General features: G+C 42.0%; 1 protein-coding gene across 5 annotated transcripts in view; it reads left to right on the top strand.

The window, feature by feature from the left end:
* Positions 1 to 11,939: 11,939 nt before the first annotated feature.
* LOC102933584 (kynurenine/alpha-aminoadipate aminotransferase, mitochondrial) overlaps positions 11,940 to 25,035 on the top strand; it is a 40,325-nt gene continuing 27,229 nt past the window's right edge. For 2 of the 5 annotated variants that reach the window (XM_037897530.2, XM_037897535.2), the window contains exons 1-3: positions 11,951 to 12,097; positions 15,556 to 15,624; positions 24,810 to 24,978. In XM_037897530.2, the coding sequence (XP_037753458.1) occupies positions 15,558 to 15,624; positions 24,810 to 24,978 (236 nt within the window). In that variant the 5' untranslated portion in view covers positions 11,951 to 12,097; positions 15,556 to 15,557. Of the gene's footprint in view, positions 12,098 to 12,124; positions 12,398 to 15,505; positions 15,625 to 24,809; positions 24,979 to 25,035 lie in introns of those variants that run through there. The other 3 variants (XM_037897532.2, XM_037897534.2, XM_037897531.2) reach the window with 3 other exon arrangements.

Genomic DNA, 25,035 nt, shown 5'->3' with positions numbered 1-25,035 from the left:
CTGTACCTTTGACATGGTCCTGACCAACGTAAAACAAACTTATGATAATAACCTTAAACAAAACTTTTGTTTAAGGTTGTTAGCATATGTATTGTGGTGTTAAGAATGAACGCAGCAGCGGGAAAAGGAGCAGAGCGCGGTCCTGCCCCCCCACAGCCATGTCCTCCGGCAGGGCTACGCAGCTGTGTGGGGGCAGGGGGTACAGCTGCCAGCATGGGGCCGTCCAAGGGCCCAAAGTCTTTCTGGTACCCTGTACCAGCTAGAAATCTCTTGCAGGTATGGAGTGTACTGCCGTACTTGCACTCCTGAAACTACCTATAAATGGTGGGAGATGGGCAGTTGCCTTGTGGTAATCCATGCAGCTAATTACCAATGGTACATAGGAAATAGGAGGTTCTGCTTCAAAGACACAATGCTTCACCCAAGGAATGCCTGCTGTCAAGAAGCTTCCAGAGAACTATAAAAACTCTTGGACCCTGATCCTGTTATCTCAGATCTGCTTAAACTTTGAAGGGGGAAGTTTGAGTCACAAGACTGAAGTCTCCAGTTCCAGTTCCCTGATATTGGACATTGGACTATAACCTATGGAACTAATTCTGAAAGATCTCTACTATGAAAGTGATCTAAGAACTCTACTCATATCTGTATGTATGATGATCTTTTAACCAATACTCTTATTTTTAAATAAATCTTAGTTTAGTTCATAAGAATTGGCTGTAAGCATATATTTGGGAAAAGTCTGAAATATTCATTGGCCGGGTGGACAATGTGTCCAATACTTTGGGACTGGTAGAACTTTTTAATATGATGAACAAGATTTTCAGTAATTCTCATTATATTTGACTTGGCTGTCTGGGGAGAAAGCCCAAGGTTGGATTGTTCGGAAGGAACTGTGTTTTGGATAAAATATGGGTAACCAGTAAGGTGTTGTAGAAGCTGTTTTGTCCTGGATTGGTGAATCTAATTATTAGAAATAACCCCCAGTTTTGGGGACCGCCTGCCCAATTCTTTGCAGTTTGTCCTGGTTGTTCAATCTCAGTATGCGCCCCCCCTCACCCCCAGTCATACCAGACCTATCCTATTCTTGACGGGAAATGGAGCATAAAAAGGTGGCAGCAACTGCAGGGTCTGGTACAAGAGAAATATGTGTTTTCTTGCAGTTTGCACATGGGCATTTCACCTATTTTTGACTCCCAACAAAGAGGGTGGGAACCACTGCTGTACATCCTGCCACCCCACTGCTGCATCTCTGTGTGCAGTCTGTCCTCCAATATAACTGGACACAAAATGAGTTACTTCAAATAGGTCGAAACCAAGAGCACCTTATCACAGCACTGAAGTAGGCTGTTGCTTTTGTTTTTATTTTAAGCATTTTATGGGACTTGTTATCAGCATTACAGTTACCAGAGCCATTGTGCCACTATGCTTTACAGCTTCATTCAACTGAAGATCATTGCAGCACAACAATGGGAGAATGGTAAAGAGGAAAATCCTTTGATAGAAGATGTGACAGGAATACATGGAAAGCACCTTGGCATAATACAAGTACGTTTTCCAAATTCTGTACACTTCAACAAATGGAAATGGGCATGAAGTATTGAGTGAGCTTTCCTTACTAGTCTTCTTAATTTTAAAGGGGTTTTTTGGAGAGAGCAATGGGAAAGGTCACTATTTTAAAAAAGTCTTTCCTTTAACTTTCTCTACCCCCACCAATTCTCACTACAAACCAAATCTTTGAACCCTGGATAAAAAAAGTCCATAAACATGCTTTGCACATGGGATTTTCCTCATGGGACAGGTGTAAGGAATCCTTCCATTACATATTACTCATGAACTATTATTGTTTTATTATGGTAGCATCTATTGGTTCTAACCAAGTTAAGGGCCTCAGTGTATAGGTACTGTACAAAGAGAGAGACAGTTCCTTCCCTGAAAAGCTTACATTCTTAAGAGACAACACATATAACTTACAAGCAGAGAAAACAAATGTGACGGATTCAACTGTCGTGTGTCACCCATGGACTCACTACGAATGCAGTCAGAACTCTAGTGGCTTTAGACTCTTGGTAGAATTGGCCAGAGTTAGCCAGCAGATCTATGAGACCCCATCCCTGCACTGGACCAAACCCCACTCAGAATTGCTAGGTAGAGCTTATGTTCTTCAGAGTCTGCTAGATCTATTTTGCTGCTGCACATTTGATAGTTTGCCTAATTTAGGACCTTCCATGCAGATAGAGGGCAGCATGAGGTCAGGATGGACGGAGGGCTGTGAGATGTTTAACATGGCTGATTTTATTCCTGTCCATTTCTTAAAATCTGATCAAGTCTGTGTCATACTTCCACTTTCATCTGTATCGCTGCTCTGATACCATCACCTTTTAAACTTCTAGTTGTTCCAGCTGCTACTAAGCACTGGCACAACTGGAATTAACCCTTAAGATAAAAATGCAAGCAGAAGAATAGCCCAGGCAGGACATAAGAATGGCCATCTACCGACAGTGGCCAATGCCAGGTGCCCCAGAGGGAGTGAACCTAACAGGTAATGATCAAGTGATCACTCTCCTGCCATCCATCTCCACCCTCTGACAAACAGAGGCTAGGGACACCATTCCTTACCCATCCTGGCTAATAGCCATTAATGGACTTAACCTCCATGAATTTATCCACTTCTCTTTTAAATCCTGTTATAGTCCTAGCCTTCACAACCTCCTCAGGCAAGGAGTTCCACAGGTTGACTGTGGGCTATGTGAAGAAGAACTTCCTTTTACTTGTTTTAAACCTGCTGCCCATTAATTTCATTTGGGGGCCCCTACTTCTTATATTACGGGAACAAGTAAATAACTTTTCCTTATTCACTTTCTCCACACCACTCATGATTATATACCTCTATCCTATCCTCCCTTAGTCTCCTCTTTTCCAAGCTGAAAAGTCCTAGCCTCTTTAATCTCTCCTCATATGGGACCCGTTCCAAACCCCTAATCATTTTAGTTGCCCTTTTCTGAACCTTTTCTAATGCCAGTATATCTTTTTTGAGATGAGGGGACCACATCTGTACACAGTATTCAGGATGTGGGTGTACCATGGATTTATATAAGGGCAATAAGATATTCTCCGTCTTATTCTCTATCCCTGTTTTAATGATTGCTAACATCCCGTTTGCTTTTTTGACTGCCGCTGCACACTATGTGGATGTCTTCAGAGAACTCTCCACGATGACTCCAAGACCTTTTTCCTGATTAATTGTAGCTAAATTAGCCCCGTCATATTGTATGTATAGTTGGGGTTATTTTTTCCAATGTGCATTACTTTACATTTATCCACATTAAATTTCATTTGCCATTTTGTTGCCCAATCACTTAGTTTTGTGAGATCTTTTTGGAAGTTCTTCACAGTCTGCTTTGGTCTTAACTATCTTGAGCAATTTAGTATCATCTGCAAACTTTGCCACCTCACTTCTAGTTTCATAAACTGCCTGTAGTAAAGCAATTACAATCTAACGGAATAAGCAGACTTGATTTTGGCAGGAATTGTTCATTTAGTGATCATGAAATTGAACTAAATGAAGTGCACAGCTGCCATCTAGTGGTCAAACAGTTAACATTAGTACACAGATGTCTCTAATCTTGCCTCTTTTCTACAGGCAACATCTATACTGCTTAGCGCACATACCATCAAATAATTCCAGTGAATTTTAACACTTCCTGTGGCACACCACAGTGCATGCTAGACTAGGCCCTTTAACGATGGTCTAATATTGCTTATGGAATGGCATTTAGTTTGGAGGACATTCAGTGTCCTCAATCTGCCCATTGACAGCTCTTTCTTAGGATCTATTTATGTGCCTTAAGATACAGAAATGACAATGGTTCAGGTCACACTACAAAAGTGTTGTAACAACCTTAAATAATCACAAAAATATTGTGGATTGAATCTTGGCACAGTCTCATAGCAAGGGCAGCTTCTTTTTTGAAGGAAAAAATACCAAACCAATCTTTAAATCCAAGGGGGTGGGGAGGATGACACCCTGAAGTGCACAGCTTTCTAGCCTCTTTGCACTCTTAATATAGGATTGTTTGAATTTAAAAAGAAAAAAATGAGACTGGACCTATAACATAGTCCATCTGTTTTGGGATTCAAGGATGATGGGGGAATGTTTTTTAAAGGAAAGAGCTACTGCTCCTTAAAATTATGTGAATATTACACATTCAGAGCAAAATTTCTTAATGAATTTCACAAGTCTTACTGTAAATAGCATACAGCCTATATAGCAACACAAAAAAACACCAGAAAAGCTGAGAAGTGACTACTCTTACATAATGTGTGAACAGGACATTCATTTTGATTTGTGGTTTATAGGGTATTGTGAAAGTAGAATGAATTATATTGAAATTATAATTCATTAAAGAAATGCTACTTGAAGGGTTTGTTGAAATATAGTTGTCAGAAAGAGAAACATTAAGGAGTGTGAGACAATGGATCCTCAAACTAATTAACTTAGAGCTCCTACTGAGCTAGGAGATTGGTAAACGTTAGTATGCAAATAAGATATGTATGTATATTTGTCAGTTTCTGCTTCCTTTTGTCTTTTATGTTAAATTGGCTTTGGCTTATCTGTATAAATAAGTTAGCTTGAGCTTTTGCATGGGGCTCACATATCTAGGTGCACTGGCAAAGCGCTTTGCTAATAAACAGAGTGGTCTGACAAATTATGTGAGTCCTGAATCTGACTTTGACAGTATGCAACTGGTGATGAGTGAACTGCTAAAAGATCCAAGGTTCAAAATATGAATGCAGTTTGAATAAGCATCAAATAAGCTATATTCTCCAATTTCTTTTAGTTTGTTTCCAATAATACTGCACTGAAATCTACTAAGGGCCCCAATACAGCCCACTGAAATCAGTGTAGCAGGGTTGCCACTTTGGTGAGCAGGCGTAGTGCTCAGGGCCTGTTGCCCTGGTCTCACTTTTCACCCAAAGTGTCCAGGACCCCATAGAGAGGGGATTCTACTCAGTCAGCTTTTGAATTGGTAAAACCCTAGTCCTGCCCATCCCAGGGCTAGGCAAAGAGGAATCTGGGCTGGACAGAGGCTTCTGGGCCCTCCCACTCCACCGGGTCCCAGCCCAGGACCCTGAAAGTACAGGTTGGCCTGTTCTTGGCCCATCTCCTGTTCAGCTTGCCCTGGGACACTGTCCACCCCACACAATGTTTCAGCTTGGGGCATGGCCAATGTTTGATGCCTCACAAGGTATTTAGTCCTTTTCACCAAGCCCCCAGAGTCTCAGGGCTGATATAGACTACCCTCTCATGTCCCCATGGTTCTCCCTCTCTCAAGGTTGTGGGGAGGGAGAAAGACTGACAGCTGGATCACCTCAGTAAGAGCCACTTCTGCTCCTGTCGCAGAGAAGCACTCATTCTGGAAATTGCTTCTCTCCTCCCCCTGCCAGGGCTGCTGGAGCTCTTTTTAGAATGTTCCTTTTCCCAGGAGCATGCTCAGCAGCACCTGAGGGTATGGCACTCTGTACTACTAAGCAGCATCCTGGAACCCCCATATTCACCACTGTCATAATTATGATCGGTTTTGTCCAAAGTATGTGTTATGAGTTATCATTTTAAAAGTTTTGATCTGTTGAACATTATCATCCTGTTGGCTCATATGTGCTATCATTGTATGTGAAGTTATACTATGCGTGTGTTACTGAAATATGGAGTAGCCAGATATGCTGATGGCCCATTAAAGGGAATCCACTTTCCCAGAAGCCATCCAAGAAGAGTTCTCAGAGAGCACCTAGACAATGTGGGCAGACCCCACATCACAAGCATAGATCTTTCCAGACAGCTAGAAGAAACTATCACTGGGCCTCTCCTCTCTTCCCCCCAAATTTAACACCTCAAAGAAACATCTGAGGACAAATACTCTGAACTGAGGATGGTGGTCCCAGGCTGGAAAAGAGCCCCAGCCTGCGTATTGAAGATCTGTAGCCTGCTTGTACCATCTGTCAGAGCGAGACACTGCTTGATTCAAATCCTGTTCAGTTTGTAGAACTCAGACTGTGAATTTATTTTATTTCTTAGGTAACCAACTTTGATCTGTGCACCTGCTGCTTATAATCACTTAAAAACCTATCTTTCTGTAGTTATGATATCTGTTTTATATTTTACCTAAAACAGTGTGTTTTAGTTGAAGTGCTTGGGAAATCTCAGCTCAGTGTACAAAGGCAAGTGTCAGAGTAGCAGCCGTGTTAGTCTGTATTCGCAAAAAGAAAAGGAGTACTTGTGGCACCTTAGAGACTAACCAATTTATTTGAGCATAAGCTTTCGTGAACTACAGCTCACTTCATCGGATGCACGTGCCCTTTGCATATTGAGGGAGGGATAGACTGGGTAATGAACTTTTGTCCTGGTCAGAAGCCTGACCAGTGCGACCATACAGTTCTGGGGTGCAGCACTGGGTGTTGGATCATATTAAAGAAGTTCTGTGTTAAAATCACAAATGAGTTTGATTCCCATAGTTTAAATTCCAGGGTATTACTAATTAAGAGGTCTCTTGGTTTTTGGTACTGTTTCTCTCCCTCTATGGTGAAACTTGCAAGCTGCTAATTGTGTTAGCATATTCTAAGACAGAGTCTGTTCTCAAAGTAATTCTTTGTAACAACAACTACTCACACAGAGAGAGACTCAAAGCAATACTCTGTAACAACAGAAACAGCACCCAGAGGCTCCCCGCCCTTTTGTTGTATTCATCTCGCTTTGTTAACAATTGTGATTAAAATAGAGATAGAGGATGTATGTGGATGGATGCTTGGTGTGGATAATAACTGAATGATCAGGGAAGGGCCAGCCTAAGAATCCAGTGTCCATTGGCTGAAGAAGGCATCAAGTGGAAATAACCAGAGGACCCCCCGGAGGGCAGACTGGAATCTACACCCAACAGCCTCAAGAATGGGAGAACCAAAGAACAAGATAACATCTGGCAGCACGGAGCTGTCAGGAATGTGCTATCTGCTGATTGATTCAGCAACAGCATGATGAAGCAATTCCCATAGACTGGCATAGGAAGAAATTCCTATAAAAATGGACTCTAGAAAGTGACAGCTTTGGGGTCTGATTCTGCAAACCAACGTCCAGGAGCATCAGATGAGCATCTGATAAGGCCCTGCTCCCTCCTCATGTCCCGGCCACCTGGCCAGTGGCTTGGCATGAACAACTCTAAGGCTGGTAACTATAATAACAACCTTGCAGAACCTCTGTGTGTGTGTGTGTGTGTGTGTGTGTGTAACTATAATAACAACCTTGCAGAACCTGTGTGTGTGTGTGTGTGTAACTATAATAACAACCTTGCAGAACCTGTGTGTGTGTGTGTATGAATGAATGTGTGAATAAATATGAAATTGAATGGAATGTTATAGCTATAACTAACTGCTTACTATGATTCTTTCTGTATTCACAATAAATGTGGCATTTTGCCTTTTCCCCTTTAATAAGATCCTGCTGGTTTTTATTTTATTGGTATAACATAGGGAGCTGTAGGGAATTGGCTGGAGCCTCTCTATTGTTGGCTCATGAGTGGTTGGCAAAGCATGTAACACAGTTGGGTGTGTCCCTGCCTGTGGAGGTCTGTGAAAGTGCAGTAGCTGCCAGACGTTTGTGACTTAGCAACCGCACCACAGTGTGAGAGGGATACCCCAGGTTGGTGGGACAGAGGGCTCAGCGGTCTCACAGTGCAGGTTGCACCCCGGGAACCCTATCACAGAGGAACAGAGCTGGCCCAGTACTGCTCCAGCCTTTCCCTGCCTCTCTGCCTTAGTGGGGGGTTTGTAAATCCCATCGGAGGGAGTCTTTCCACTGACTTCATTGGGTTTCAGATTGTGCCTTGGACAACACCACAAAAGGTTTGGAAATAAGATTATACACAGGATGACAGATTTAACTACTGTTTTGAAATCCAACCCACATCTGTTGAGCCCTGAATATGTACATGAGTCTAGAGTTCCATAAATTCTATACACCTCTAGACCAATTCTGATTTGGGACTCCACAATCTCTCATGTCTCAGCATCATCACTTTTTAGCCATTATTTCCCTAGACATACTTCAGGTGAAATCCTGGCCGCATTAAAGTCAATGGTAAATTTTGATTTTTATTACAACGTTGCTAACACTCACATCAAACTAACAACTCTTTCTGCTCCAACCTACATTAAAAAGGTCTGGGAAAAACTTTTTCCATTTTGCATGCATTAATTTCACAGAAATACTTGGCAGACATGAAGCTATAACTGTACAATAGCTGTTCATGATGAAGTCCCCTAAAAAAGCAACTGCCAAAAAGGCATCCTGGAAATAATCTCCCCTGGTTTGCTGATCTTTGCTGAACTCTGATCTTCACCCTCAGGCCTCAATACCTTCCAAATCCTGGTCTAGGTAACATGTTAACTGCCTAATGTAGACAAGGCGATGTGCCTTTAACACTTGTTCAAGTGGTCAAGTTCAATCCGTGGAGGGAGCCCCTGGGAGTTCACTCGCTGCCAGGGCTAGAGTGTCAATTCAAAGAATTCCAGAATGGCTGTGAAGTGCTATAGTTGTGTAATCTAGATAAGAAGGGGATGTGTAATGACAGGGTCAGGAGAGGATGGTGCTGTTTGGAAAAGGGTCACTGCAAGGAGGGGTGGGGGTTGTGTGAGGGGCATTGAAGAGAGGCTTATAGGAGCTGTGGGAGGGATGGGTTGGAGGGCTGGGAGCAAGGGGAGCTGTGTGTGGCAGTGCCAGTAGTTTTCTCCACCCCACCCCCTGCCAGCCATTCCCCCTCCCCTTCTCTCTCTCAACTGCTTGCTCCCTCTCACCACTGCTGTACCAGGAATGGACTCACCACTGCTGTACCAGGGTTGAGTCACTGGACGCACCTGGGACAGATTCTGCCTGCAGCACCATGCTGGGGCCCCACAGACTTGCCTCATTGCCACTGCTGGGCTCTGGGGACGCTCTCTGCTCCTGCTGCTGCTGGGCAGCCAGGTGGCCCAGTGCCAAGCAAGCCCTGGTACCACCAGAATGGGGCTTCACCTGGGCTGTGTACACAGGTGGCAGAGTGGCTCATATTTGAGGTAGCCGAGTCCCCTCTAGTTCTAGCCACCCCTGCCTGTGCTTAGTAGTAGTAGGGCCATGACTCAGGTGGCCCCACCACAGCTCAGGCCCCCTTTTATCATTTCTACTCTATCCATTTTCTGTATAATGTACCCTACATTCCACTCAACTACATGCCCCATACATCCACTCACACTTTGATGCTACACCTTTTTCAGTGCTGTGCTCTATTCTACCTCCCTCTGTACACTTGGGCCCAGATTGAGCAAAGCACCTAAACATGTGCATTGCAACCTTTTCTTTCATCATATCCTTCCTAACAGGCAACCTATTCCAGTTAGTACTACAGTAGTGTTCTGCACTCCTTTGCCCTTGTGACAGAGTGCTGTTGGCAGCTATAAAATGAGCCCTTTGAAAGCCAGCATCCTGGTCACTTAGCTCACCCAGGGCACTGGATGCAATTCGCGTAGTTGTGATTTGGAAGGGTAGAAGGGATGAGGTAATTAGTTCAACAGCTGGGAAGCTGAGAAGAAAGCAAGCAGCATGAAAGGCTGAGTTAGGGAACAGGAAGTGGGCTCCATGGAATTACTGTTACTACTTATGCTCCCGGTACATCACACTGGAACAAAGGCACTTGGTGGAGGTACCTCGGTGGACTGTGTGTGTTGCTTAATTTACAGAGAGAGCCAGCCATTCCTCCCAGGAGCTGAAGGGGGAACCCGTTCACAGTTCCACATTACTAAAAACCTGTGTAGGATTTAAAACACAACTCAAATCATTTTACCCTGCAGGACAAACGAATTTTAAGCACTTTAACCTTCCCCCCCAATGCTCTCTTCTTCCCACCTCCTGTATGAGGGGATATATTTACTATGGTATTACGTGTAAATTATAATGTAAGTGCTTCAGCTCAGGGCCCTTGCTTTATCCCTGTGTCTGCCAATATCTAAAGAATGAAATCAAAATAAATATTTTAAGAATAAACTCAAGGTAATTACTTTCTATCACATCATTTTCTATCACATCAGTTTTAAATGCTGAATGATGTAGGTCCCAGACTGAATCTAGAATGCCGAGCAGAAGCACAACAAGGCTGGACCTGCTACACAATACAGCTTCTGTCTCTCTTTCCCTACCTCAGTGTGGGTGTGGTCTCTTCTACCATCACCGCTCAGGTAGCACACTTCCCCACTCCCTTTTCCAAGAAGATCTCTCTTCCCCTCTCAGCACCTCCATAAACCCAAACTGAGACCCAAGATTTTCAAAAACAGGCAACTAAAGTTACACTATGGGAGTTTCATCCAGGACACATCACATGATCCATTGTCTAAAGCCAACCCCTAAGATACAACCGAATTTGCTCCAATCCCTCAGACAGAGACGAACACCTACAAGATCTTTATCAAGCATTCTTAAAACTACAGTACCCACCTGGGGAAATGAGGAAACAGATTGACAGAGCAAGGCGGGTACCCAGAAGTCAACTGCTACAGGACAGGTCCAACAAAGAAAATAGCAAAACACCACAGGCCATCACATACAGCCCCCAGCTAAAACCTCTCCAGCACATTAGCGATCTACAATCTATCCTGGAAAACAGTCCCTCTCTCACAGACATTGGGAGGCAGGCCAGTCCTTGCTTACAGACAGCTCCCCAACCTGAAGCAAATACTCACCAGCAACTGCACACCACACCACAGAAACACTAACCCAGGAACCAATCCCTGTAGCAAACCCCGTTGCCTACTCTGTCCCCATATCTACTCTAGCGACACCATCAGAGAACCCAACCACATCAGCCACACCATCAGGGGCTCATTCACCTGCACATCTACTAATGTTATATACGCGATTGTGTGCCAGCAATGCCCCTCTGCCATGTACATTGGCCAAACCCGACAGTCTCTACATAAAAGAATAAATGGACACAAATCAGACATCAGGAATGGTAACATACAAAAGCCAGTAGGAGAACACTTCAATCTTCCTGGATATTATCTAACACATTTAAAAGTAGCCATACTTGAACCAAAAAAAAAAAAAAAAAAAAAACGCACACACTGCAGAAACAGACTTCAAAGAGAAAATGCAGAACTAAAATTCATTTGCAAATTTAACACCATTAATTTGGGCTTGAATAGGGCCTGGGAGTGGCTGGCTCACTAAAAAAGCAACTTTGCCTCTCCTGGAATTGACACCTCCTCATCAATTATTGGGAGTGGGCTACATCCACCCTGATCTAACTTGCCCTGGCAACACTGGTTCTCCACTTGTAAGGTAACTCCCTTCTCTTCATGTGTCAGTATGTAATACTACCATCTGTAATTTTCATTCCATGCATCTGAAAAAGTGGTTTTTTACCCACTAAAGCTTATGCCCAAATAAATCTTAGTCTTTAAGGTGCCACCTGACTCCTTATTGCTGTGGGTGAAGTTTTCAAGAGCACCTAAATTAACTTAGCCTAAGTCCCTTTTTCAAGTGACTTAGAGACCCCAGTGTCCAAAACTGAGACTTAGGTGCTGACTTATTTATTTGATGCCCATAATTAGGCAACTAAATAAGTGAGCTGTTTGTCAAAGTGCTGAGCACCCCTCAACAGGAGATACTGGAGCTTCTGGAGTTTTGAGGGGGGAAGAGCTGGCCTCTTAGTAGGGTGCCTAAATAACTAAGGACCTAATTTTAGTCTTTTATTATTTAACCGTGGCCTGAATTCTGACCTCTCCCTTTGCTCTTTCACCGCCACCTCCCTGCTCCCTCCCACCCCGTTCCCAGTCCCGGCAGCCAACAGCTTTGGGGGCGTTTAGCAGGGGGCAGAGACTTCAGCGGAGCTTCACTTTCCTAGCGCTCACGTGCCCCCAGCAGCACATGCCCACCAGGGCGCGTTACAATTTGCACACGAGCACGGCTGAAACCGGCCTTGCACCGACCGTATCCAGGTCCGAGCCCCGGCGCGGAGCGGGGATCCCAGCTGCCCGGGACAGCGGGTGGCTCCTGCCTCTGGCTGGCGTTGGGAGGAAGGTCAGCGTGCGCGCGCCTGCCGCGGGGCTAGTGGGGACGGGGCAGTGGCTGCTGCCCTCCGCGTCGCGCTGCAACGTTCCACGCCGGTCTGCGGCCACAGCAGACCTTAGTCCTGCCGGAGCAAAGGCTCGCGCTGCTGTCGGGGCAGACGCGGGCAGCAGGCCGAGGGTGAGCGCGGCGGGAGCCTCCGTACGCAGCAGGGCCGGGGAGGTTCTTCTCCGAACCAGCCACTGAGCGAGCCCCCAGCCTGACCCCCCTCGGCCTGCTCTGGGGGCCCGCCGGAGCGAAGTCTCCTGCCCAGTAAGCATCGCCTGCTTTCAGGGCGGCTCCACCAATTTTGCCTCCCCAAATTGCCGCCGCGGCGGGAAGGGAGCCGGCCCTGCCTGCTTTGCTCCCCCTCCCCCCGCTTGTTACAACCGGCTTCCAGAGCCCTCAAATCCTTTGCAGGCAGGGCTTAGTCCCCGCAGAGGGAAATGTAAAGAGTTACCGGCTCCTTGCCGCTCAGTTTCAGAGCAAAAACGTCTGCCTTGCGTTGCACGATAGAAAATCAGCTACAAGCTCAGAAATGTGTAATATGCACATAATTTTAAGGAACAGTATCTCTTTCCTTTAAAAAGATGCCCCCATCGTCCTTGAATCCCAAAATGCATTGCAGAGAAGGGGAGTGGAACTAGGATCAGTCCAGGATATTGATCAAATTTTAATCCAAAAGAAGGAAATTGGAGCAGTTTATGGTAACTTCAGAACGTGCATTTGATGGGACCGTCACCATCCAAATTCACCTACCTGTTGACTTACGAGGTCTGTCAGTAACAGGGTATTACTTACATTTGCTTCTGCAGTTGCCTGCAGTTAGATAGTAACAAGTAACATTAACGTCACTTCTGAGTTCTACCTTGCTTCCTTGTGTACAGTGAGCTGTATTCTTTTCTGGTGCAACACTGAATAGTCAACAGATACATTTGGACTAGTATTTCAAAAGTGATATTTTTGTCCTGGGGAAAAGATGAATTCTAGGTCTTGCAGGAAGAGTATTTCCCTAGCCACATACATTTCTATTTGAAATATTTTCTAGAACATACAGCAACTGATTCTGGTCTCACACTAGTGTAACTAGGAATAGTCTCACTGAAAACAATACAAATGACCCTATTGGAAAACTGGTGGAAGTGAGAACAGAATTAGGTCCATGCTTTTGATCTCAAGTTTGGAGGTGGATTTTTTCAGTGAATCCTAAAAGAATGTCAATCGTTCTAGCAGCTTTCAAAAAACAAAAATGTCAGCCTGTTGAAGATGGATTGCATCGCTTTCCTTTCCAGAAGCCCTCTGCCAACAGTCATTCTGGTCCTGTGATGGTCTAGCACAGGGGTGGGCAAACTTTTTGGCCTGAGGGCCACATCGGGGTTGCGAAATGGTGTGGAGGGCTGGGTAGGGAAGGCTGTGCCTCTGCAAACAGCCTGGCCCCTGCACCCTATCCGCCCCCTGCCACTTCCCATCCCCTGACTGCCCCCCTCAGAATTCCTGACCCATCCAACCCCCCCTGCTCCTTGTCTCCTGATCGCCCCCTCCTGGAACCTCCCACCCCTAACCGCCCACCCCCCAGGACCCAACCCCGTATCCAGATTAGGGTCCAGCAAGTTGTAAGACTGGGCCCATCCATAATAATATTTTTCTTAAGTTCTAGACAAAGTTCAGTCTGCCTATGATTATGAAAAACAATGCCTGTTGCTACATTGGGGAGCTTTGGTATGCAGAAGTACAGGGCGCATACAGGAGATTTTCTTCTACTGCAGTAGGAGACCCTGCAGTTTGAGAATGAAAGGATATTTTAATTGGGTTGTTCATATAAATACAAATAACAGAAATAACATTACAAACAGGAATACATTCACTAAAGCAACATTGATTGCTATGTGTTAGTAATCTATAAAACATAAATACAGCCATGTGCACTTGATTGCTCCAGACTTTGAAATAATTTTCATATTTTTTGCCCAGTAGGTGAATTTTTTCTTCACCGTCATTACTAATTGACTTTAGTTACTCTTGTTCTCTGTGAACTGATAAGTATTTCCTAACCATGAAAAATGTTTAGGTTTTGAAATTTGTTTTCTTTCTGCATTGGAACAAAACTAAAACCTTTTTAAATTGTTCACAACTAGGGAGAGTGGGAGAAAGAGCTTCCTAATCACTGGGCTATTGGCTATTCTGAATGGGTGGGTGTCTCTCTCTCTCTCTCCCTCCCTGTCTCCCTCCAGCTTTTTACATCTGATGGAAATTGTTTACTGTAGTAAGGTCCTTTTGGAGGCAAAGGAAAAATCAGTTTGAAACATTTTGGAAGACATTCATAATTATGCATTATTTAAACCACATCTCTGTCTCCTAGTCAGACAAGTGTTGTGCCATATTGTGACGGCTTGCATAAGTTAGAGAACTTAAATGCTATACTTAATTCAGCTAACAAAACAAAGCTGGATTCTCATTAGAAAGAGCTGATGGTTGCTTCAGATCTGTCACTCTTCTACACTCGTAATTTGTCTTTAATTTACAGTAACTTTTGCTTTTTGGGACAAGTGACATTAGTGAAGCATTCAGTTCATCTCATTCCTTCATACACCTCCAAATTCTCCTGATAAATGTGGCATGGCTATTTATACTAATCTTAAAATCCAAGGACTTGATCCAAATCTAACTGAAATCAATGAGAGTCCTTCTGATGACATCATTGGGTGCTGGACTGGAACTCAGAGGAATAAATTCCAGAACAACTGGAATGTATATATATATAATTATTTAATGTAATAACCTGAAATGCTTTATAAATTCTTTTCTTCATTGTTTGGTATGCTATCTTAGAAATATAGCATTTCATTCTCTACTGTGAAGTTTGTTTGTTTTTTGACCATTTTCATTTGACAATTTCATTTTTCCCTTCCCCTCCTTGTCTTTTAAATGAACCCAATATAGAGCTGCTACTTACTTCCTTTTTTATGTGTGTGTGCGTGCATCAGAATTGTTGATGTTCCCCAAAAACGTATATGACTCTCAAAACAGTGCTGGTTAACTACTACAGCAGAAACAAAAAGAGTGAGAGGGAGAGAGAGAGAGAGCACAAAACCACTATACATTGTTTTGTGAATGGGCTCCCCAAAATAAGTGTCATCTAAACATTCATTAAGAACGTTTTTAATAAGCTATTTTGAATCAATATGAAGGGAATTCATTTTAATTAAATTGTGAGCTTAACAATGTGGTATTCCCCCATTTTAATTATCTTACTAAATGACCGAGTTAAACAGATTGTATGTTGGAAAAGTTTTTTACTGATGGATATTTTTAATGTGTTTACAATCCAATGTCATGAACCATGTTGAAAAGTGATGTTTCCTTTTTCCTTCCTTTTTCTAGCCCGTTGTGTCCCGTTTAACTAATGAACTGAATTGTTGCTTGTCTTATAGACATGAATTACTCTCATTTCATCACTGCAGTAAGTGCAGCAAGAAAGGCATCTCCAATAAGAGTTCTGAGTGAGTACACACTGGTCACCCCTCACTAACAGCTCCTAAACCATATTGCCCTGTCTTCTGAACTCAGCCATGACACTGCAGATAAATAGCGGAGCAGTCTTACAAGAAAACTGTGGGCAATTATAATATAATAGCTAATACATATATAGCTAACAAATATGCTGTGTGTCTTATTTGCTTTCAATGGGTAAAGGCAGAGGTAGCTGAGATAGTTTGCCTTTGTTCCATAAAATGAATACACATTGTACCCAATGGAAACCACCCCCACAGAGAAAAGAAATGAAAATAGTAACACTGTTTAATTCTTTTAAATTCATGCCAAAAAATATTTCTGCTAATACCCCTGCTTCTGGAGTTGTGGCCATTAAACTGTGATTTTTGTTGCCGAATTTTTATTAGTTGTACAGGACCATTTGACTATTAGGAAAGATGAGACTGACCTTCAGGAAGACTTCCTCTTCGATTCAATAATTAACTATTATTGAATCGAAGAGGAAGTCCTCCTGAAGGTCAGTCTCATCTTTCCTCGCACTTCTGACTGCCTTTGCCTGTCACTTGAAGAAGACTAAGGCTTAAGGCCAGAAGTGACCATCATGATCATCTAGTCTGATCTCCTGCATATCACAGAGCATGCAGAAACACCCCAGGTTGAAAACCACAGGTCCTTAGTAACAACCAGTTTATATTCCCCTTATTTTGTAAACCAGTGGATTAGAGAGAAGAAGTTTGTTTCTTCCCCCACTTTTTAACAAATAGAGGTGAAAATTATATTAAGTCTTGTAAAGGAATAAACACTTGAAAAGACAAGCCTTTATGAAGACACATCCCTTCATTTAGCACTTTTGCATATGTTTCAATAAAAAGTGAGCATGTAGAAACATTCCAGGGTTAAAAACACAGAGAACCTGTTTATAAAAGTAAATTATAGTGATAAAAGCGTTTTCCCTAGGTTTTAGACTAACATGGGTTATTTTTTAGTAAGCACAATATGAAACAACAGGCTTTTGCTGCAAAGCCATTGTTAGCAAAAACAGCCTCTGTGATCAGAGAGAAGAAGGTTGCTTTTTCACCTGCTTTTTAACAAACACAAGTTAAAGTTACATTAAGTTTTGTAAAGGAATAAAGCTCTGCTTTATATTTACTTGAAAAGACAAACCTACCTGAAGAAACAACCCTTTATTTACAGGGGTGTTTCAATAATAAAGAGCATGCAGAAGCATCCCACGTTTAAAACCCCAGGTTCTTAGTAACAGACAGTTTATATTCCCGTTGTTTTGTCAACCTCTGGATCAGAGAGAAGAAGTTTGTTTCTTTCCCCACTTTTTAAAAAAGAGAGGTGAAAGTCTTCTAAGGGTATAAACACTTGAAAAGACAAGCCTATACGAAGACACACATGCCTTCATTTAGCCCCTTAAGCATAAGTGTTTCAATAAAATGTGAGTCTGCAGAAACAGTTCAGGGTTAAAAAACACAGAAAACCTGTTTATAAAAGTACTGTATAGTGATAAAAAAGTTTTCCCCTAGGTTTTAGGCTAGCACTAGTCATTTTTTTTAGTAAGAACAGTTTGAAACAGCAGGCTTTTGCAGAAAAGCAGCTGTCAGCAAAAACAGCCAGCCAGTAGATCAGAGATAAGAAGGCTGCTTCTTTGCCTGCTTTTTAACAAATACAAGTGAAAGTTATATTAAGTTTTGTAAAGGAATAAATACTTTAAAAGACAAGCCTATATGAAGACAGAGCCCTTTATTTAACATTTTTACATGCGTGTTTCAATTAAAAAAAAAATGAGCATGCAGAAAACACCCCAGAGTGAAAACCACAGATCCTTAGTAACAGCTAGTTTATATTCCAATTGTTCTGTAATCCAGTGGATCAGAGAGAAGTTTATTTTCCTCCCCACTTTTTAACAAATCCATGTGAAAGTTATAATAAGCTTTTATTTTCCTAGGGCTTTTAGATTTAAGTGTGAATTTTTCTGTTGCATTATCAGAATGTCTTTGTTTTTAAATGTTTGCAGCCCGTGTGCTGAGACACAGGTACAAGCTCCTGTGTTCATTTTGGGTCCATAGATTTTATTAAAATAATACAACACAGGCTGGAGCTTTCTCTAAATTTTAAAAGCAGATAAGACTAATTAGGCTAGCCAGTGCTCCATGCACTATAGTCTGCCTTAGCAAGGCTCTAGGGGTCACTCCTTCAATTTGCTTGGTTTTCTTTACACAGACTTCTTTCCTAACTTTTTAAATGCTGTTAAAGTTTTAAAAAATGGTGAGATTGCATTGAAAGATACTTTATGAAAGTTATAAGAAGTATTTTATTCCATTTACTGGTTGTAAAAGACAAAAAACACTGCTTTGTGACTGCGCGAAGCTTAGAGATAGCCTATCTGAAGAGTACCCTCACCCCTTGACTTTTCCCCCATACTTTTAACACTTGCTAAACATGCAGTGTTTCATTATATAAATATTTTTAACATTTAACATGAAAATACAGAATTGACTGAGATGTAAAATAACATGACCTTTTTAAAGGATATTCTGTATGCAGTGAGGCCTATTTGAAGCATTGTGGTTTTTTAAAAGTTTATTATGACAAAGCAGTATTGACTGAGCTGTAACAAATCAAGACCCCTTTTAGGGATATTTTGTAGAAGTTTAGTGAACTAAAAGGCTTAAGATACTAGCCTGTCCTTTTAAAAATAGTGTTTTTAAAGTACCAAAACAACAACTGGGTAAGAATATGAAAACTGGCAATGGAGGGGAGTTTACATATGTGTTTTAATCAAAAAACAAGATTCCTTTTTAAAATTTGGATTTATACAAAAAACACAAGAAAAAATAGCTTATGTAACTTTTACGTGCATTTGTTAAAAAGTCTGGGAAAGAAGCAGACTTCTTATCTCTGATCCACTGACTCACAGTCGCTGTTTTTGCTGACAGGAGCTTTGCTGCAGCTTCAAGTTGTGCTTACTAAAAAATAGCCCATGTTAGTCTAAAACCTAGGGAAAAACTTCTAAAAATTGTTTGTTACTAAAAGATTATGGTTTTAACTTTTATTAAAGCCTCTATGTAAAAGGTCTACATTGCAGGAAAAATGCTTGGGGATTTGTATTTTTAGATAAGAATAAGGCAGTTAAATGGGGGAGGGGGGAGGAGAGAAGGGAGTTGGCTCTTGTTTAAAATCTTGGGACTATAGGATTAATTCAGGAAAACGAATTCTATGACGCTGCTGTAGAACAACATCTGATTGGTCCAATCCAAAGGCGGTGATAACAAGTCTGAGGGGCAGTAAATCTGGGAAGTTGGGTCATTCAGCAGAAAGACTGGAAGGGTAAAAGCGCTCTCTCTCTCTGATTCAACCACGTGCAGTCTATCTTTGCCCTTTGCAAAGGGGCTTTCTTTTCCCTTTTCTTGCCCTGTTCTCTCTTTTAACCTCTCTTTATATGTTTCTTTTATTTAACTCTTTTTAAATACTTTTTTCTTAACCTACCCTTGTATTTAATTGTTTGAATGCTTTTCTATTAACTTTTTTACCATGTGCTTACTAAACGGGATCTGCCTTAGTAAATTCCCTCTCTTTTTGCTATGTGTGTTTTTCTTAAACCTAGCTTTTAATATTATTTAATGTTTTTAAAAGCTCTTTTCTTAACCTACCCTGATATTTAATAGTTTAAATGTTTTTTCTTAATCTACCCTTGAATTTAAATGCTTTTCCATTCACTTTTTTACCATGTGCTTACTAAACAGGGAATTAGTAAATTCCCTTTTTAAACCTAGTTTTTAATATAATTTAATGTTTTAAAGGCTCTCTTCTTAACCTAACCTGATAGTGAGTAGTTTAAATGCTTTTTTCTTAGCCCCCCTTTATAGTTTTTGGCCAGGTACTTACTAAACAGGCTCTGACTTAGTAAATTTCCTTTTTAAACCTACCTTTAATATTATTTAGCTCTTTTCTTAACCTACCCTGATAGTTAATAACCTTTTATATTTATTTCATATTTTTCTATTCTTGAATAACATGCCAAACTAGACCTTTACAATCCTCTCTCCACCTCCCCAAATAACTTTTCTTTCCTTTTTTTCCTCTCAATCTTACCCAAACTTTCTTTTTGCATCTTTAAACTCTCTCACTCTATTCTTTCAACCTTTTTCTCTAAATGTATCCAAGCACAAACACACACAACACAAGAAATTTTTTTTTCAAAATGGCCAACAGCGCCAAACATTGGCGCCAACAGAAACACAGTTGGAGGGCGTGACATAAACCCCAGAGGGAGCGTGGAAACGTGTCAAAAAATAAATGGTGATGAATACTGTTGAGCCGTATACTACTCATGATGTAAAGGCTTCAAGTTACAAAGAATCCACCATTTACTGTAGTATATTACTCTAGACCTTACCAGCCATATTGATATGCTGAGTAGCTCCTGTACCTATCAACTTCCTTGGCTGTTTCACTCCATTACTGCTTCTTAGTTGCCCCACTCTGTGCAGCTAGCTCCAGATTCATACTGTACACCAATGGTTCTCAGCCAGGGGTATGCGAACCCCTGAGGGTACACAGAGGTTTCCAGAGGTACATCAACTCATCTAGATATTTGCCTAGTTTTATAACAGGCTACATAAAAAGCACTAGTGAAGTCAGTACAGACTTGAGCATGCAAGGGTGTAATCAGGAAGGCCAAAACACAGCTGGAGTTGCAGCTAGCAAGAGGTGTGAAGGGTAACAAGAAGCGTTTCTACAGGTATGTCAGCAACAAGAAAAAGGTCATGGAAAGTGTGGGGCCCTTAATGAATGGGGGAGGCAACCTAGTGACAGATGATGTGGAAAAAGCTGAAGTACTCAATGCTTTTTTTGCCTCTGTCTTCATAGACAAGGTCAGTTCCCACATTGCTGTCCTGGGCAACACAGTATGGGGAGGAGGTGAGCAGCCCTCAGGGGTGAAAGAACAGGTTAAGAACTATTTAGAAAAGCTGGACATGCACAAGTCCATGGGTCCAGATCTAATGCATCCAAGGGTGCTGAGGGAATTGGCTGATGTGATTGCAGAGCCATTGGCCATTATCTTTGAAAACTCATGGCAATTGGGGAGGTCCAGGACAACTGGAAAAAGGCAAATATAGTGCCCACCTTTTAAAAAGGAAAAAAGGAGAACCCAGGGAACTACAGACCAGTCAGCCTCACCTCAGTCCCCTGGAAAAATCATGGAGCCGGTCCTCAAGGAAACCATTTTGAAGCACTTGGAGGAAAGGAAGGTGATCAGGAACAGTCAACGTAGATTCACCAAGGGCAAGTCATGCCTGACCAACCTGATTGCCTTCTATGATGAGATAACTGGCTCTGTGGATATAGGGAAAGCAGTGGATGTGATATATCTTGACTTTAGCAAAGCTTTTGATACAGTCTCCCACAGTATTCTTGCCAGCAAGTTAAAAAAGTATGGATTGGATGAATGGATATAAGGTGGATAGAAAGCTGTCTAGATTGTCGGGCTCAACAAGTGATCAACGGCTCGATGTCTAATTGGCAGCCGGTATCAAGTGGAGCGCCCCAGGGGTTGGTTTTGTTCAACATATTTATTAATGATCTGGGTGATGGGATGGATTGCACTCTCAGCAAGTTCGCAGATGACTAAACGGGGGGGAGAGGTAAATATGCTGGAGGGTAGGGATAGGGTCCAGAGTGACCTAGACAAACTGGAGGATTGAGCTAAAAGAAATTTGAAGAGGTTCCACAAGGACAAGTTCAGAGTCCTGCACTTAGGACAGAAGAATCCCATGCACTGCTACAGGCTGGGGACTGACTGGCTAAGCAGCTGTTCTGCAGAAAAGGACCTGGGGATTACAGTGGATGAGAAGCTGAATATGAGTCAACAGTGTGCCCTTGTTGCCAAGAAGGCTAACGGCATATTGGGCTGCATTAGTAGGAGCATTGCCAGCAGATTGAGGGAAGTGATTATTCTCCTCTATTCAACACGGATGAGGCTGAGGGAACTGGGCTTGTTTAGTCTGCAGAAAAGAAGAGTGGGGGACAGGGAGATTTGATAGCAGCCTTCAACTACCTGAAGGGGGTTCCAAAGAGGATGAAGCTCATCTGTCCTCAGTGGTCGCAGATGACAGAACAAGGAGCAATGGTCTCAAGTTGCAGTGTGGGAGTTCTAGGTTGGGTGTTAGGAAACACTATTTCTCTAGGAGGGTGGTGAAGCACTAAAATGGGTTACCTAGGGAGGTGGTGGAATCTCCATCCTCAGAAGTTTTTAAGGCCTGGCATGACAAAGCCCTGGCTGGGATGATTTAGTTGGTGTTGGTCCTGCTTTGAGCAGGGGTTGGACTAGATGACCTCCTGAGGTCTCTTCCAACCCTAATCTCCTATGATTCTATGTCTAAAATTTCATACAGACAAAATGAGAAAGTAAGCAATTTTTCAGTAATAACTTAACAGTAACAAGTCACCAGGACCAGATGGCATTCACCCAAGAGTTCTGAAAGAACTTAAATGTGAATTGCAGAACTATTAACTATGGTTTGTAACCTGTCCTTTAAATCCGCTTCTGTACCCAATGACTGGAAGACAGCTAATGTAACGCCAATATTTTAAAAGGGCTCTAGAGGTGATCCTGGCACTTACAGACCAGTAAGTCTAACGTCAGTACCGGGCAAATTAGTTGAAACAATAGTAAAGAATAAAATTGTCAGATGCATAGAAGAACATAAATTGTTGGGCAAAAGTCAACATAGTTTCTGTAAAGGGAAATCATGTCTTACTAATGTGTTAGAGTTCTTTGAAGGGGTCAACAAACTTGTGGACAACGGGGATCCAGTGGATATAGTGTTCTTAGATTTCCAGAAAGCCTTTGACAAGGTCCCTTACCAAAGGCTCTTACGTAAATTAAGTTGTCATGGGATAAGAGGGAAGATCCTTTCATGGACTGAGAACTGGTTAAAAGACAGGGAACAAAGGGGTAGGAATAAATGGTATTTTCAGAATGGAGAGGGGTAGCTAGTGGTGTTCTCCAAGGGTCAGTCCTAGGACCAATCCTATTCAACTTATTTATAAATGATCTGGAGAAAGGGGTAAACAGTGAGGTGGCAAAGTTTGCAGATGATACTAAACTGCTCAAGATAGTTAAGACCAAAGCAGACTGTGAAGAACTTCAGAAAAATCTCACAAAACTAAGTGATTGGGCAACAAAATGGCAAATGAAATTTAATGTGAATAAATGTAAAGTAATGCACATTGGAAAAAATAACCCCAACTATACATACAATATGATGGGGGCTAATTTAGCTACAACTAATTAGGAAAAAGATCTTGGAGTCATCGTGAATAGTTCTCTGAAGATGTCCATGCAGTGTGCAGTGGCAGTCAAAAAAGCAAACGGGATGTTAGGAATCATTAAAAAAGGGATAGAGAATAAGACGGAGAATATCTTATTGCCCTTATATAAATCCATGGTACACCCACAGCTTGAATACTGCATACAGATGTGGTCCCCTCATCTCAAAAAAGATATACTGGCATTAGAAAAGGTTCAGAAAAGGGCAACTAAAATGATTAGGGGTTTGGAACGGGTCCCATATGAGGAGAGATTAAAGAGGCTAGGACTTTTCAGCTTGGAAAAGAGGAGACTAAGGGGGGATATGATAGAGGTATATAAAATCATGAGTGATGTGGAGAAAGTGAATAAGGAAAAGTTATTTACTTGTTCCCATAATATAAGAACGAGGATCCACCAAATGAAATTAATGGGCAGCAGGTTTGAAACAAGTAAAAGGAAGTTCTTCTTCACATAGCCCACAGTCAACCTATGGAACTCCTTGCCTGAGGAGATTGTGAAGGGTAGGACTATAACAGGATTTAAAAGAGAAGTGGATAAATTCATGGAGGTTAAGTCCATTAATGGCTATTAGCTGGGATGGGTAAGGAATGGTGTCCCTAGCCTCTGTTTGTCAGAGGGTGGAGATGGATGGCAGGAGAGAGATCACTTGATCATTACCTGTTAGGTTCACTCCCTCTGGGGCACCTGGCATTGGCCACTGTCGGTAGACAGGATACTGGGCTGGATGGACCTTTGGTCTGACCCAGTATGGCCATTTTTATGTTCTTAAAGAGGTACAGTAGTCTGGAAAGGTTGAGAACCACTGCTATACATGCTATTGTTGATAGCTGATTGTTCCATATGGCAGGAAAAAATGCTCCTGTACCGCCAGCTGAGGCCTACATGGGAGCCAGTTGCAAAATAAGGGCCTAAAAACATACACCTTTTGTAACTGCTTTTAGCCTACATCCCATCACCTCCTCACTGTGGGCCAAATTCTTCCCTGGGGTGTAGGCTGGCAGTTGCCATTTCACTTCAATGGGCATTACGTGCATGAACTTGGCTAAAATTTAGATCTTCTTTGTTTTTCTAGCTGCTCTTTATTAACCTGCTTCAAGTGGTATTTTGGTAACTTCTGAATTTATAAACAGAAGCATTATGTGGTACGTCTTGAAAACACTAAACAAACAAACTAAATGTGTTGCTTTCAAAAATAAGAGTTGTCAACGTTTTCCCCCACAAAGTAGAGCATTAAGATATTAGGTGTTCAAAGTTTAAAACAGCTTGTTCTAATGACTAGAAAAGCAATCCAGACTGGAGTAAAAAATCTATTTATTTATTTATTTATTTTAAGAGGAGGTGGCTTTCCTGCAATTTTTCCAGTAAAAATTCTGGTCTTGCATACCCCGTGCTGCTGGATTACGCTACTGAAAACGAGAGAATAAGCAGGATTGAGATATCACAGATATCAAAGAATTAAAACCTGATTAATAGGAGGCGGAAGTGATTTTTACTCAGACTATTTAAAACTTTTCATTTTACACCTATGGAATTCAAACAGCTGGAAGGAAAGCTATCTTTGTTAAAGATTCACCATTCATGCCTGTTCAGTTAATGCCAAGAAAGCTCACAATGTATTTTTGAGTCAGCCAAGAAAATAAATGATAAATGTTGGCATGCCTGATATCTAAAAAGACTGCATTATCCAACAAAGGGTACAAACAGGCACAAATCTGCATTAACTTTTCCTCTGCAGGTCCCCTTTAAATATTATATAGGAAATGAAGGGATGGATGGGGGAAGGGAAAATGTTATATCTTGAATAGGCTAATGTGTAATGGAGGTTTTCTTCCTCATCTTTCACTGTAGCTGAAATGATGCAGAAGTCTCCCCCTTCACTAATCTCCTTGGCTGGAGGAATACCGAACCCCAACACTTTCCCATTTAAGATGGCCACTATTACCACGAGAGATGGAACAGCTGTGGATATTGGGGAGGATTTGATGAAGAGAGCCCTCCAGTACTCTCCCTCAGCAGGGTACTTATCAAGACATTTTACAAGAATAACAATAAATAACAGTTGCTGCTTTAATAG

Source organism: Chelonia mydas, chromosome 4 (assembly GCF_015237465.2).
Source record: "Chelonia mydas isolate rCheMyd1 chromosome 4, rCheMyd1.pri.v2, whole genome shotgun sequence".
Classification (NCBI taxonomy): domain Eukaryota; kingdom Metazoa; phylum Chordata; order Testudines; family Cheloniidae; genus Chelonia; species Chelonia mydas.
Note: the sequence above shows the minus strand (reverse complement) of the source record. Positions and strands in the feature narration are given on the sequence as shown.